The sequence below is a fragment of the Apostichopus japonicus genome, chromosome 7, assembly GCF_037975245.1.
Source record: "Apostichopus japonicus isolate 1M-3 chromosome 7, ASM3797524v1, whole genome shotgun sequence".
NCBI lineage: Eukaryota > Metazoa > Echinodermata > Holothuroidea > Aspidochirotida > Stichopodidae > Apostichopus > Apostichopus japonicus.
In genome coordinates this window covers 15,879,803-15,893,133 of record NC_092567.1, presented here as the reverse complement: position 1 = coordinate 15,893,133, position 13,331 = coordinate 15,879,803, and the positions used below count along the sequence as shown (strand labels likewise).

Genomic DNA, 13,331 nt, shown 5'->3' with positions numbered 1-13,331 from the left:
TGTTTTAATTCAAATATGCATACTACGTTTGGAACTATTACTTAATTCATATTCTTTTTTTTTTACTACGTTTAAGGTTCTATTTTTTATCGTTAAGTATTGGGCCCCGGTGTTTATTGCTATTTGTTTTAAGCTTTTACAATATTTGTCTTATTGTACTATAGTTTCTGATACTTCTTTATATTTAATAATTAACTACGTTTTAATCTTTTGTGTATTCTTTGTTTAAAGCTATTTTACTATTTACATATTTCTGAATTTGTTTATGGACTATATGCGTTTAGGACTTTAATTATTATCGTATAGTACGTGTGTTTTTTATATTGTTGCTTTAGGCTTCTACATTTTGTGCCTTATTGGTTCTATATATTTAATATTTAGGTTTTTGTTACTATTTGTGTTTAGGTTTTACATTTGTAAAGCCCTTTGAGCAGCTTTGCTGATTATGCGCTATATAAATATTATTATTATTATTATTATTATTATTATTATTATTATTATTATTATTATTATTATTATTATTATTATGATTATTATGATTATTATTATTATTATTATTATTATTATTATTATTATTATTACTATTATTGCATATTTACATTAGTATTATTAATATTACTATTATTTTTATTATTATTATTATTATTATTATTATTATTATTATTATTATTATTATTATTATTATTATTATTATTATTATTATTATTATTATTATTATTATTATTATTATTAATATTATTATTATTATTATTATTATTATTATTATTATTATTATTATGATTATGATTATGATTATGATTATGATTATTATTATTATTATTATTATTATGATTATTATGATTATTATGATTATTATTATTATTATTATTATTATTATTATTATTATTATTATTATTATTATTATTATTATTATTATTATTATTATTATTATTATTATTATTATTATTATTATGATTATTATGATTATTATTATTATTATTATTATTATTATTATTATTATTATTATTACTATTATTGCATATTTACATTAGTATTATTAATATTACTATTATTTTTATTATTATTATTATTATTATTATTATTATTATTATTATTATTATTATTATTATTATTATTATTATTATTATTATTATTATTATTATTATTATTATTAATATTATTATTATTATTATTATTATTATTATTATTATTATTATTATTATTATGATTATGATTATGATTATGATTATGATTATTATTATTATTATTATTATTATGATTATTATGATTATTATTATTATTATTATTATTATTATTATTATTATTATTATTATTATTATTATTATTATTATTATTATCATTATTATTATTATTATTATTTTTATTATTATTATTATTATTGCAAGTTACGAACAGCACTGTTTGTCGAGCAGCTCCATGTATAGCTAATTTAACGGGCCCTCGCATCTAAATAAATATATCACTAAATGATGACAACACTTAATTGTGGTAAACATCTCCTTTAATTATGACAAGTCTCACATTAATTTAAAAAAAGGTTATACAAACATACACTGTAATGATACATATCAAACCTACAAATTAGGGATTTGCACGAGGATATCAGATGTAACAACTTAAAACCATCCAAAAATTCCGTTCGTTTGGGATTCAACATATGTTTAATTCTTCACATATAGCTTAAAATCTATTAGTGATAACATTACAATAAACATGAAAAATTTACGTTAGATATTACGTGCAAATGTATGTATAATCAAACAATTATTGGTGTTTAGTTAATATGACCAATGTATGGTGTTGTTACAATTATTAATATGTAACTGGAGAACACAGGAACGTTAAAACTAGATGATATAATGGAAAATTAAGATTACTAAATGGGATTGTTTTATAAAAATGCTGGAATTGATTGATTTTTTAATTTTCGGTACCAGCCATATTCTTAGCATTACTTGTGTCGTGGGTATATGTTGTACCCATATACATTTTATTTTATTTTCATGAATACACCTATCAATATCTGAGTTAACAATGTCATCGTGACAAGTGAGATGAGATTTAATCATGTCTTTGTTTTCTTCATAATTTACAAATAATATTTCCAGTGAGAAAATTGCATTAGTTGCAGACATACATATTGATGAGAACAACCAAACGGCAAACCACTCCAATCAAGAACACTGCACTAGTAAAGTAAGGCTCAAAATATAAAGAACATCGATCATGATGACATTACAGACAACCTATACCGTTGAACGAGTCAAGAAGTATATACAGTTACATTTAGACAACACTGTCTTGAGTAAAGAACATGATATTGAGATGGACTGAACAAGCTCTCGCCCATTTAATGAAGTGTCTCCTTTCGCCTCCCGCGATAATATCGCTTGCATCTTTGCGTGATATGCTCCACACTCCTTTCGCGTATGATAGTCTCCGATGAGAAATTGATGATGTTGTTTCAAAAACGATTTGGAGATGACCCTCAAGTATAAACCGTTTGCTGATGACAGTTTGCTTCTTTCGGTCACAAATCAAGCAATCAAATGTTAAAGTAAGACTCAATGCCAACCATAAAACAATATAAATATTACATTATAAGAAATGAAATGCTGCCGATACGTGAGAGAAAACCGACTGATAATTCAATGATCAAATCGTTTTGTCTTTATATCTCCCATGTAGCTCATAATCAATAACTGTACGTGAATTTACCCTTGTAAAAGAGATACCGTAGGCATCAGTACTCCATTTCTTACTTTCTCGCTGGTCTTATCTTCATCTCTAGAAACTTTAAATTGTTGAAATTACTTTCAGGTATCTTATTCCAAAAGAGGCTAGCAGGACCGGATCCGTTATATAAGCCATTAGGATTGAAGTCGCCGCAAATACTATACCAATACGCTCCGTGATTCCTCACTGCGCATTCACGATAAGTGTCCATGTGTTCAACATTATTGTCGCGGTCCTTTGTGGACCAAGCTTGATTGTTGGCCCATAACATCGAATTTCCTTCTGAAAGAAAAAAAAATACACAAATAGACAAAAAAAAAGTATTACAAACACATATTTAAAATATAACAATTTTCAGTGTTTCATAAAGAAATCAAATGTTTGGCCAACCGCTATTCCTCTTCTGTTTTCTAAGATATGAACTAAGCCCCCCCCCCCCAAAAAAAAAAAGACAATGGTCCACGTCGTAGCTTCAATTGTTTTAAATGTAATATCCTATCTACTTTCCGTAGGACTTAGTATAGGGAACTTCTATGTACAACATGATGCTTTTATCTATTTGTTTTGTCTAATAAAATATATGTCAGGGTCTAAATAGTATGTCATTGCTTATCGTAAAGCCTTGCGTTGCTTTTGTTTCATCTTTGGGAACTAAACAATGTTCCATCTAGAATGGACATAATTAAAAGTGTCCTTCACATATTTAGATCAAACTCAGAACTACACACATATAGTGAAAAGGAACGAATACCAAAAAATGAGCTTCACACAACTGTGACGGTCATTCTGCACTTGGGTTAAAATAACCTTTTTTTACACTCTCAATTACTCACCAAAAGTTAATGACGGGAGTACATAATTTAAGTTTTGGTACCAAATACGAATGAGTTCCATAGAGTCAGAGAAAGAGAGAGAGAGAGAGAGTAAGCTAGGACCCGTAGTTGATTTGGTAAGGACTGTCCTTGATGTGTGATTTACTACTTTTCTTAAATCTAACTGGGCAACTTTAGCGGCGGGCCTTTTCGTCCCTGTTCTCCTTTGAAAGAATTTTTTTTTATATCTTATCCCTGCCCATAGTCTTGTATTGGGTATGAGATGTTGCACTCTATCGACCATGTTTTGCTATCTTTTTTTTCTCACTAACATTGCTATCCACGCCACACCCACCGAGGTTCTGTACTGAAACTCGATGGACTGCCACAATAATGAAAAGTTGACTTACAACTTTTGACTAGTGGGGGTCAAAAAGTAATGAGTGTGTGCGTGGGTAGGCGTGTGTGTTTGCGCGTGTGTGTATGTGGGTAGGTGTGTGTACGTGTGTAAACAAGAAATAATTGTCACGAACTCCTGCTAGACCGTAAGGCTGATGGATGTACAAAACCAAAAGGTACATGATGATCAAAGTAGATGAGATGGCAAATTTGTGCGAAGAAGGGTTTACAGCGTCAGGTTGCATAAAGCAGGATAGATTTTGCTGAAGGTTTACAGAATACCAAGGTTTGAAAATATAAAAAAAAACATATCTATATACGAAGGCAGACAGTAACTCTCCAAAGTTAAAATGAACCCCCATTCCAGAAAGTAATAAAAACTGATTTTATTACAAAATTTGGAAAATAACAAAAAAGGCCCATTCAACATTTCATAACTACTGAATCACTTAATTTACTTTTAAGAAGGAATTATATACCTGTATTTCCAGAGTAGCCACCGAGATCCGTCAGCCTGTACAAATTGTCCTCATTCGCAATCCTGAAGAGTTCATACTCGGCGTAGTAATTAAGACCATCTAATGAAGATATCATATCGACACGAAGATTGTAATCTCGCTGATTGGTCAATAAATGTAACTTGTCATTCCCAAGCCAATGTTCATGGTTCACGTTTCCAAAACCTTCTTTGTAATCAGTCCAATTAAGATAAAAGTCGACTGATCCGTCGATTCGACGCTGAAATACCTTAGAAATGAAAAAAAGAAGAAAAAAGAGATGGGATTTAAATTTTAACATTTCGACTCAAATTTAGTGAAAAGTTCAGATAAGAGACTTTCTTGCAAATTTGGTATGATTTTGTAGAGCTGGCAAATTACATCAATGGTCGATTTTTTATGTTTTTTGTTGTTCTTGTTGTTGTAATTTTTATTTTGGTGTGAATTAATTCAAAGTAAGAGGGCCTGACGTTTCGATCTTAGCAGGATCTTCTTCCGAGGCTGAAGGGGGCACATTTACACATTCTCTTACACAGTCTCTTTAGTGGATAAGCAGTTTGCTTACAGTGTTGCTTAATTTTGAATTATTTTAATCAGTTCAATTGAGGTTAAATCAATAGAACCTTCGATATCAACGCAGAAATAAATTAAGAATGCAATATTCTGTATTTTCCTCATTAGCAACAGTCTGTTATGTAAAACGTTTCATACCGTCCAGCCGCCACCAGAGGTGTCCATATCACAGTAAACTTCAAATGGACCGCTTGTCCAGTTGGTCGGTGTGATGATGTAAGTACCATTTTCGGTGAATCCTGCATTACGGTAGTCATCGCAATCGAGAGCCAATGTGCAAGTTAATCCATCGCCATAGTAACCATTATTGCAACTACATATATTTGAGCCATTGTCTGGTTGACATGATGCATAGTTGCTACAACGATATTCGTGATCACATGTCAAGTTTCCCTGAGTGCAGCTACATCTTTGTGTGCAGTCGTTGTTTACAAAGAATTTGCCTGGCTGAAAAGGGAAAGAAAACAGTAATTTCTTTTAGGTGCTTTATTAAAAAAGCGTTCCTCATGAAGTGAGTTCAAAATTATTGGATGCAACCGTTAGCGTCTTGAGACCGTCAATAACAAAGATCACAAAGGTTCTACATAAATCTCTTGGCTAATTTTTTTTTTTTGGTTATATGCCAGTGTTGTTCGAAGACGGTTTCACAATCATTGTTTTATTTTAGCTTCACAAGTTCTAAGGAGACCATAAAAAATAGGTTTGCTTTGTTTGATAGTACACGTACCCTTTTGGCAATGGGCTTACGAATAATCCGTGGTGAACATGATTTGTTTCAAATGTGCTGCGTGATTAGTTCATGTTGATTCCTGAATATATCAGTCTCCTTTTACTTTGGAGAACCGAAGATACAGCTTCAAGACGCAAAGAAAAATTCTTATGCTCTTTGAATAGGTTTTTAAGAAGAAACAACTTAGTACTTGGATATTTATTAAGAAATATTATAGGCCTACAACCTTTTGTGACTATTTGTCTTAAAATAGTTATTTGGAAAACCCAGTTGTGTATATGTTGCGCCCGTTACTACATATGTTCACTTTAACATCTTGTTTTTGTTTCTACTTTTGAATCAGTCATTTGATAACTGCAACATTTTACTATGTTCGTGGCTATGCTACTGAATGGTCACTTCTCGGTATACACATTTTGCATGATTGTGTTCCTACACAAATGATAGACTTATGATACATGGTATTTTCTTAACTATTGTAATAAATTTGGCTTACTTGGAGGAATCCCACATCTTGAATGTAGCATTCACATTCCTCGATTGGGACACAGTCCTCCCCGTCCATCAAGAAGTTTCCTGGCGGGCAAAAGCAAGTTTCAGGTTCCTCACAATTACCATGGCAACCGAAAGGGTCTGAACAAGTTCCATGACAGCTACAGTTTCCAAACACCATGTTCGTTGGACACTGAATTTGTGTAGAAGGAGCGATATCCTGAGATGGTGCTGAAATGTATAGATTTGAGAAAAAATGGATGGACGAGATTTATAAGTTAATGGTCAGCTTTATAGAAAAGTTTCTTGACATACCGGGGAAGCCTGAGTACACCATACTTACTATGATTGGCATATGCTTATATTTTTCTGCTCTGAAATGTGATGGCTATCTCCAATTGCCATCATGCCTTTAAAGGGGGTAAAGACTCGCGCACAAAGAAACGTCTGATGCCGGTTATCTGATCTAGTTTCGAATGAGGTGTAACAGAAGTGTTAGACACCACCATTGATCCCAGGAAATACACACACAGCATGCTACCGTTGGTCATTAGACACTAGTGTATACAGTCAATAAATGCAGCTATGGTCAATTCCCACAACACAGTTTACATAGCAGCGATGGACATCTCAGCAGGGAGTTGTGATGGAATTGCCTGATCTCAGGTCCAGATAAAAGATAACAAGGTATCACGTTTTATATATATATATATATATATATATATATATATATATACATGAATGTACGATTCTACGGATGCGAATGCGTACCCCACACCATCCCGATGTTCCACATTTACTCATTCGTTCATTAAAATCGAACTCACTCAAATCTGATAAACACGGTTCCAGTCTACTATCAAATGTTTTATGCCATCATCTGAATCGCCTTTCAATTTTGTAATATTCACTTCATTCAACATATATTGCATACCAGAATTGTCTTTACTTTATTACCGTACAAAATTAAAATTATTTACACCGAAGAGAACAATGGCATTTTTTTATGCCCTTGCGGAAAGTTGAATATTGATAATGCATACTGAGTCTCAAGTGAAATGATGACCGAATTTCCTTCCAAGGTTTAGAGACTTGGAGACTATAAGATGTTTACTTGAATGTCAAACAAAATGGAAGTTTGCCAGCCATTAAATAAGCTACTCATTTCGTGAAAATGTTTCCTACTTTTCCGTTTACTTACTTGTCTCAATAGTTTCTTCCGCCGCATAGTTTCCGAAAGAACAGTTTTCTGCCATCTTGCAAGAAGATAGTTCTTCGAAAGTGCATAAGTCTAAAATGAGAGATATTATGTCAAAAGCCAGAGGAGCCTCATGCGCGTATTTAAGGGAGGAGGGGCGAAGGCGGAAGCCGCACCCCACTCCCCTTGAGCATATTTTTTTTTATCTTTTTATGATATCGTTAGTAATATCAAAAGAGAAAATGCTAAAACGCAACTTACGAGGCCTGTGAAGTGCCATTTTTAGCGATCTGGGATACATTTTCAGCCAAAATTTTATTGTACGTTTCGCGCCAACTCATAGTGGCGCTACGCTTAGATAGTTTGCAATGCCGTATCTACGGCTCTCATAGTTTGCCTACAGTTTCCAGGCGCGTATCCAGGGGTGGCGTTGGGGCGCGCGCCCCCCGGGTAAGAAAAAGCGGAGAAAAAAAAGAGAAGAAAAAAGAGGGGGAAAAAGAGGAGGAGGAGAGGAAGGAAGGGAAAAGAAAAGAAGGAAGAGAGAAAAAGGAAAAAAGGGAGGGAGAAAAGAAAAACACCAAGACACCGGGAAGAGAAAGGAACAGTGACATCATTACAGCGCTGATCCATATTATATACACAGGGTATACACAGGATTTTCGGAAGGGGCGTGCGCCTCACCATACCCCTTACTCCGACAACTCCATTTTTGACGTTTCCATTTTTCCTCTCTCACTGATGTATCTATATATATATATACCAGCCAATATAATGTCTACCATAACGCGCGTGTGTGTGTGTGTGTGTATATACGCCTTAATTGTAGAATTGTGCTATGAAACCAACTGTGGCTGGTCTCGAACTATACCGTGTCGACAGGGAACATGACGCATTTCGGGAAGGGGCGACCGCCCTCCCTCCCCCCCTTTTTTTGAGCATATTTTTTATAATATCGCTAGTAATTTCTAAATAGAAAATGCTTAGATGCAACTTACAAGGCCTGGGAAGTACAATTTCCAGCCCCAAAACTGTATATGTGTGTAATCATGGGCGTAGAAGCCCAATTTTATTTGGGGGCAGTAACGACTTTTAATGTCAATATCATATTAACAAGCATCGGTTATTACATCGCATGCCATCGTGTACCGTACGGTCCGTGAAAGTTGCGCAGTATACCGCAAGATGCTAGTGTGAACAACGAAATGTCTTATGTAGATGAGCTTCATTTATGTCAAAACTCTCTTTTACATTAGAAATGGAGAATTAGGGGCTGCAGCCCGCCCCCGCCTCCTACCCCTATGGGTTTCGGAAATATCTGTTTTTTTTTAAATTTCCTTTAACGAAGTTTTATAACAGCCGTTATATTAATATTTCTAGACCAATAAATTAACTGTGTCTGAATTTTCGAAAATTTCCTCAGCAACATTCTTCATCATACTTCCCTCTGCTTGTGCAATTTTGACCGGTCTGTTAGGGGTTGAAGGAGGTTTTCTATATTGGTTGTCCATAGATGAAATTTTGAGCAATATTATGGGTATGTTTTGAAGTGAGTTTATTCACGAGAGATGTAAATAATCATATTCTGAACAAATAATGGGCTTAAAACCTTAAAAAGTGCGGCTAGCGTGTATTGTGGGCCGCGACGTAGAATCACCTACAAAAGCAATGATCCAGAGGAGATGCGATGAGGTCGAACATTATTTGTGACGGGCAACAATCTTTAAAAAGGATATGGATGGAAAAAAAAAACTATTGGGAAATACTTGGTTCTCAGGCAAAAGGTGTACATCTGGTTGGTCATTTTCAAGCCCGAAAAGTGCCATTTCCGGTGATCTGGGGGGTATCAAAACCAGAAATTTCCTTGTACGCTGCGCGCCAACCGATGGTGGCGTTCCGCTTAGTTAGTAATTCGCGCCCCCCAGGTAAGAAAATCCTGGATACGCCCCTGGTTTCGCCCCTCCCTTGGCAAATTCCTCGCTACGCGCCTGAGAGGAGGGTCTTCCATGACTAAAATTGCAGTCTATTAGTGACTGATCACATTTGTCCTAATAAGCAAGTTCATGTAAACTTCTGAACATGAAACTACTTAAATCACATGAACGTATTCATATTGAAATAAATGAGTCTAGAGTAAATTTAGCTCTATATTATATTTCATGATAACAAGTTTATTTACATTGTTGGTTTTAGAAAAGCCGTTATGGTGTAACCTTGTTAGGCTAAGGGACATTCAAATGTCCCACGGCTCATATGCATGTCAACGCAAATGGAAGACAACCTGTAACCCCTGACAACATTGTCATATGGAAAGTGTGTATAAAAGTTAACTAATTGTAATTCCAAATTGCAGCAATACATTCGATTACAAAATACAATATTATGTTGTCTACTCTATCTTAGTGCTTTTCTTAGGTTTTATAGGTTTCTGACGGCTTGAATATTGTAATATATTGGGTCTGAACATAAGAGGTCCTACACACAAGATAGCGGATTAACAAAACGAGGTTTATTTAACGACCAGCTGTTGAGGGTGCATAGCAATACATATGCTCCTATTCAAGTATGTAACAAATATGACTTTCATCATTCTGTGTTCTTCCAAAATGTGATGACTTAGTAAGTTTCTGTACCTTGTAGAACGGCAGTCACTTTAGAATTCAAATGTTGTTGATTATTTATGTAATTCCTTGGCTTTCGAGTGAATTTGTGGGAGAATAATTAATTGTGTATATTCTACTGACTTTAATCAGGAAGCCATGCCAACTAGTTTATTTCTTGAGAAGATTTGGTTTCACATATAAAAGGACATTATAACATTTTGCATTAAAATAGTTTCCGTTACGTCCATTTTCTTTCGCGATGTCAAAAGTATAATGGATGTCTTCAATGCAGTTGTGTGAGCACATTAAAATTGTTCATATCTATCTTGCCATTTTTGCACGTTTCTTTTCTGTATATATATATTTATATATATATATATATATATATATATATATATATATATATATATATATATATATACGTAAAAAACAACTATTAATTGACTATAAGGATAACAGGTGACACGTTCAACATTCCGCCATTAACTAAAATAGTCCCATATAGTTTACGGGAACTTTAGATGTTTTATACGATTTTTGATAAATCGTTTATCTGCGAAAGTCGAACAAATGGAATTTGGTTATGAGATTCTGGTATAGGTGACTAAACTTACCCATTGATTCTACAATGCTGCAAAGATATATCACAGTCGTCAAAATGGCACCAAAACGGAAACTTCGCGACTGAGTTGCCATATTCAGATATCAATCAACTTTCACACTGGCTGGAACCAACTGAAAACCATCTGCAAACGTAGTAACATGTATACTGTAATAACCCTTATATACCCTTCTTATATTATAACAACGTTATTCAGACAAGACACCTATTCAGCTGACAATCCCGACACTGCAAAACCTCATCTAAATCTATATTTTATGAAGTTGATTGTTGTAAAATAATGGATTAATCTCGTGGCTTCTCTTTTCTTCAAGTCGTATAGATATATATTTTGCATCCATAGCAGAGTTTATTAACTTTGAGGTTAGTGAATAAAATCTTACTATGATCTTTATAACCGTACTTTCTTTCATTAAAAAAATAACGTTATTGAGGCTTTCGGCAATATTTCTTCGGTTGATCAATACAGACATTATACCAACCCTCATCTAAATCTATATTTTATGAATACGATTGTTGTGAAATAATGGATTAATCTTGTGGTTTCCCTTTTTTACAAGTCGAATATATATTGCATCCATAGAAGAGTTACCGTTACTAACTTTAAGATTAGTGGAAAAAATCTTACCATGATCTTTATAACCTTACTTTTTTTCATTAAAAAAATAACGTTATTGAGGCTTTACGACGATATGTATTCGGTTGATCAATACCGACATTATACCAAACCTTCATCTAAATCTATATAACTTTAAGAAGCCGATTGTTGTGAAATAATGGATTAATCGTGGTTTCTCTTCTCTGCAATATATATATATTGCAAGTCATGATGCAATATATATATATGTATATATATGAATGAAAATCGTAATGAGTTGGAAAAACAAGAACAGTGAAAAAACTTTCAGCCTCCACCGGGATTCGAACCACGGGCCTTCCGCTCTGTACGCGGAAACCCTAACCACTAGGCTATGGACGCTGATTGTATGTCCAGAGGTTCGAAACCGGTAAGGAAGGTCGTAATTCCACTGTAGGCGTTTGTCACCTGTATCGAACAATACTAGTTCTGTTTTTGGTGACACATTTTGCCTTACTCTAGAGATCAAACAAGATGCTAACCAACTCGAAATCATATATATCAGGTTATAAAGATCATGGTAAGATTTTAATCACTACCGTCAAAGTTAATAAACTCTGCTATGGATGCATATATATATATATATATATATATATATATATATATATTTATATATATATATATATATATATATATATATATATATATATATATATATATATATATATATATGCATCCATAGCAGAGTTTATTAACTTTGACGGTAGTGATTAAAATCTTACCATGATCTTTATAACCTTACTTTCTTTCATGAAAAAAATAACGTTATTGAGGCTTTACGACAATATTTCTTCGGTTGATCAATGCAGACATTATACCAAACCCTCATCTAAATCTATAGTTTATGAAGCCGATTGTTGTGAAATATGAGGTATAAATTTTGACCTTGGGGAGGGGGCGACCCCCAGGTCCCCAAAATCCAACATTCTCCAAATAACTTGAACTTCGAGATTAAGCATTAACACATCATTAAAAAAAATGAGGTATTTAGAGGAAGCTGCGACCTCGTCTTGATATTTTATGAATATATTAAGCAATTTTTCGCAACATTTTTGTTTTGGCGGCCATTTTGTCTTGGGTCCACCGATTTCCTCGAAACTCAGTATGCGTACGTAGGTTTATATACCTTATTATATGACACCTTAAATTAATAAAACTTTTACACGAACAAAGAAGATATGAACCTCAACATAAATGCCTCACTATGTGACGTCACTTCCGGAATGAATCAGATGGCAACTTCCCGGGGCAGATCGATAGTAGACCTATCGTCTAAAACATACGTGCCGAATTACCAGGCCATAGCACTTACAGTATTTGAGTTACAGCTTCCCTCGGGGTTAACTAGGGGTTGGTTTAAAACCCGAAAGTAACGTATTATCCTTTTAAAATTTCTTTGGCTGATTATTGCATACAAGGGGTACATCGACCGTGAACATGAACTCAATCCTATATGTGGTAAGTATTTTACAGGGTGTAATTTGTTCACGTCTCTAGAGTTCACTTAACGGTTAACTTTGACCTTGCCGCCATTTTGTCCCACTTGGCTTCCGGTCGAAAAATTGACCTGCACACAACTTGTACAACCTCATAGAATGCCCTTAGCCAATTTCAAAAATTGTCGACATAGTTCATGTTTGATCTCCCGGTGACCTATGACCTCGACCCGGATGTCAAGGTTTCTCGACCTGGATCAAAAGGTCTTGACCTCAACAAGTATTCGCTAAACCCTACGATTTTGTGCCGGAAACTTTGCCCCCTCGTAACAACGTGAAATAAATTTGGACTATATGCGTTTAGGGCTTTAATTATTATCGTATAGTACGGGTGTTTTTTATGTTGTTGCTTTAAGCTTCTACATTTTGTGCCTTATTGGTTCTGTATATTTAATATTTAGGTTTTTGTTACCATTTGTTTGTAGGTTTTACATTTGTAAAGCGCTTTGAGCAGCTTTGCTGATTATGCGCTATATAAATATTACTTATGATGATGATTATGATTATGATTACGATTACGATTATGATTATGATTATGA

At 33.7% G+C, this 13,331-nt stretch overlaps 1 protein-coding gene across 2 annotated transcripts; it reads right to left on the bottom strand.

Moving 5' to 3' along the window:
* Nucleotides 1–1,228: 1,228 nt before the first annotated feature.
* On the bottom strand, nucleotides 1,229–11,848 carry LOC139969469 (ficolin-1-like). 2 transcript variants are annotated; one of them, XM_071974491.1, is made up of 6 exons: nucleotides 10,652–11,848; nucleotides 7,441–7,530; nucleotides 6,244–6,470; nucleotides 5,156–5,464; nucleotides 4,427–4,694; nucleotides 1,229–3,015 (listed from the first exon to the last, which is right to left on the bottom strand). In XM_071974491.1, exons 1-6 carry the CDS (start codon nucleotides 10,731–10,733, stop codon nucleotides 2,759–2,761), a joined length of 1,233 nt encoding a protein of 410 aa, XP_071830592.1. In that variant the 5' UTR covers nucleotides 10,734–11,848; the 3' UTR covers nucleotides 1,229–2,758. The 2 variants fall into 2 exon arrangements, with proteins under 2 accessions (XP_071830592.1, XP_071830591.1); XM_071974490.1 differs by having other exon boundaries at nucleotides 1,229–3,018; nucleotides 10,652–11,847.
* Between the last annotated feature and the right edge of the window lie 1,483 nt (nucleotides 11,849–13,331).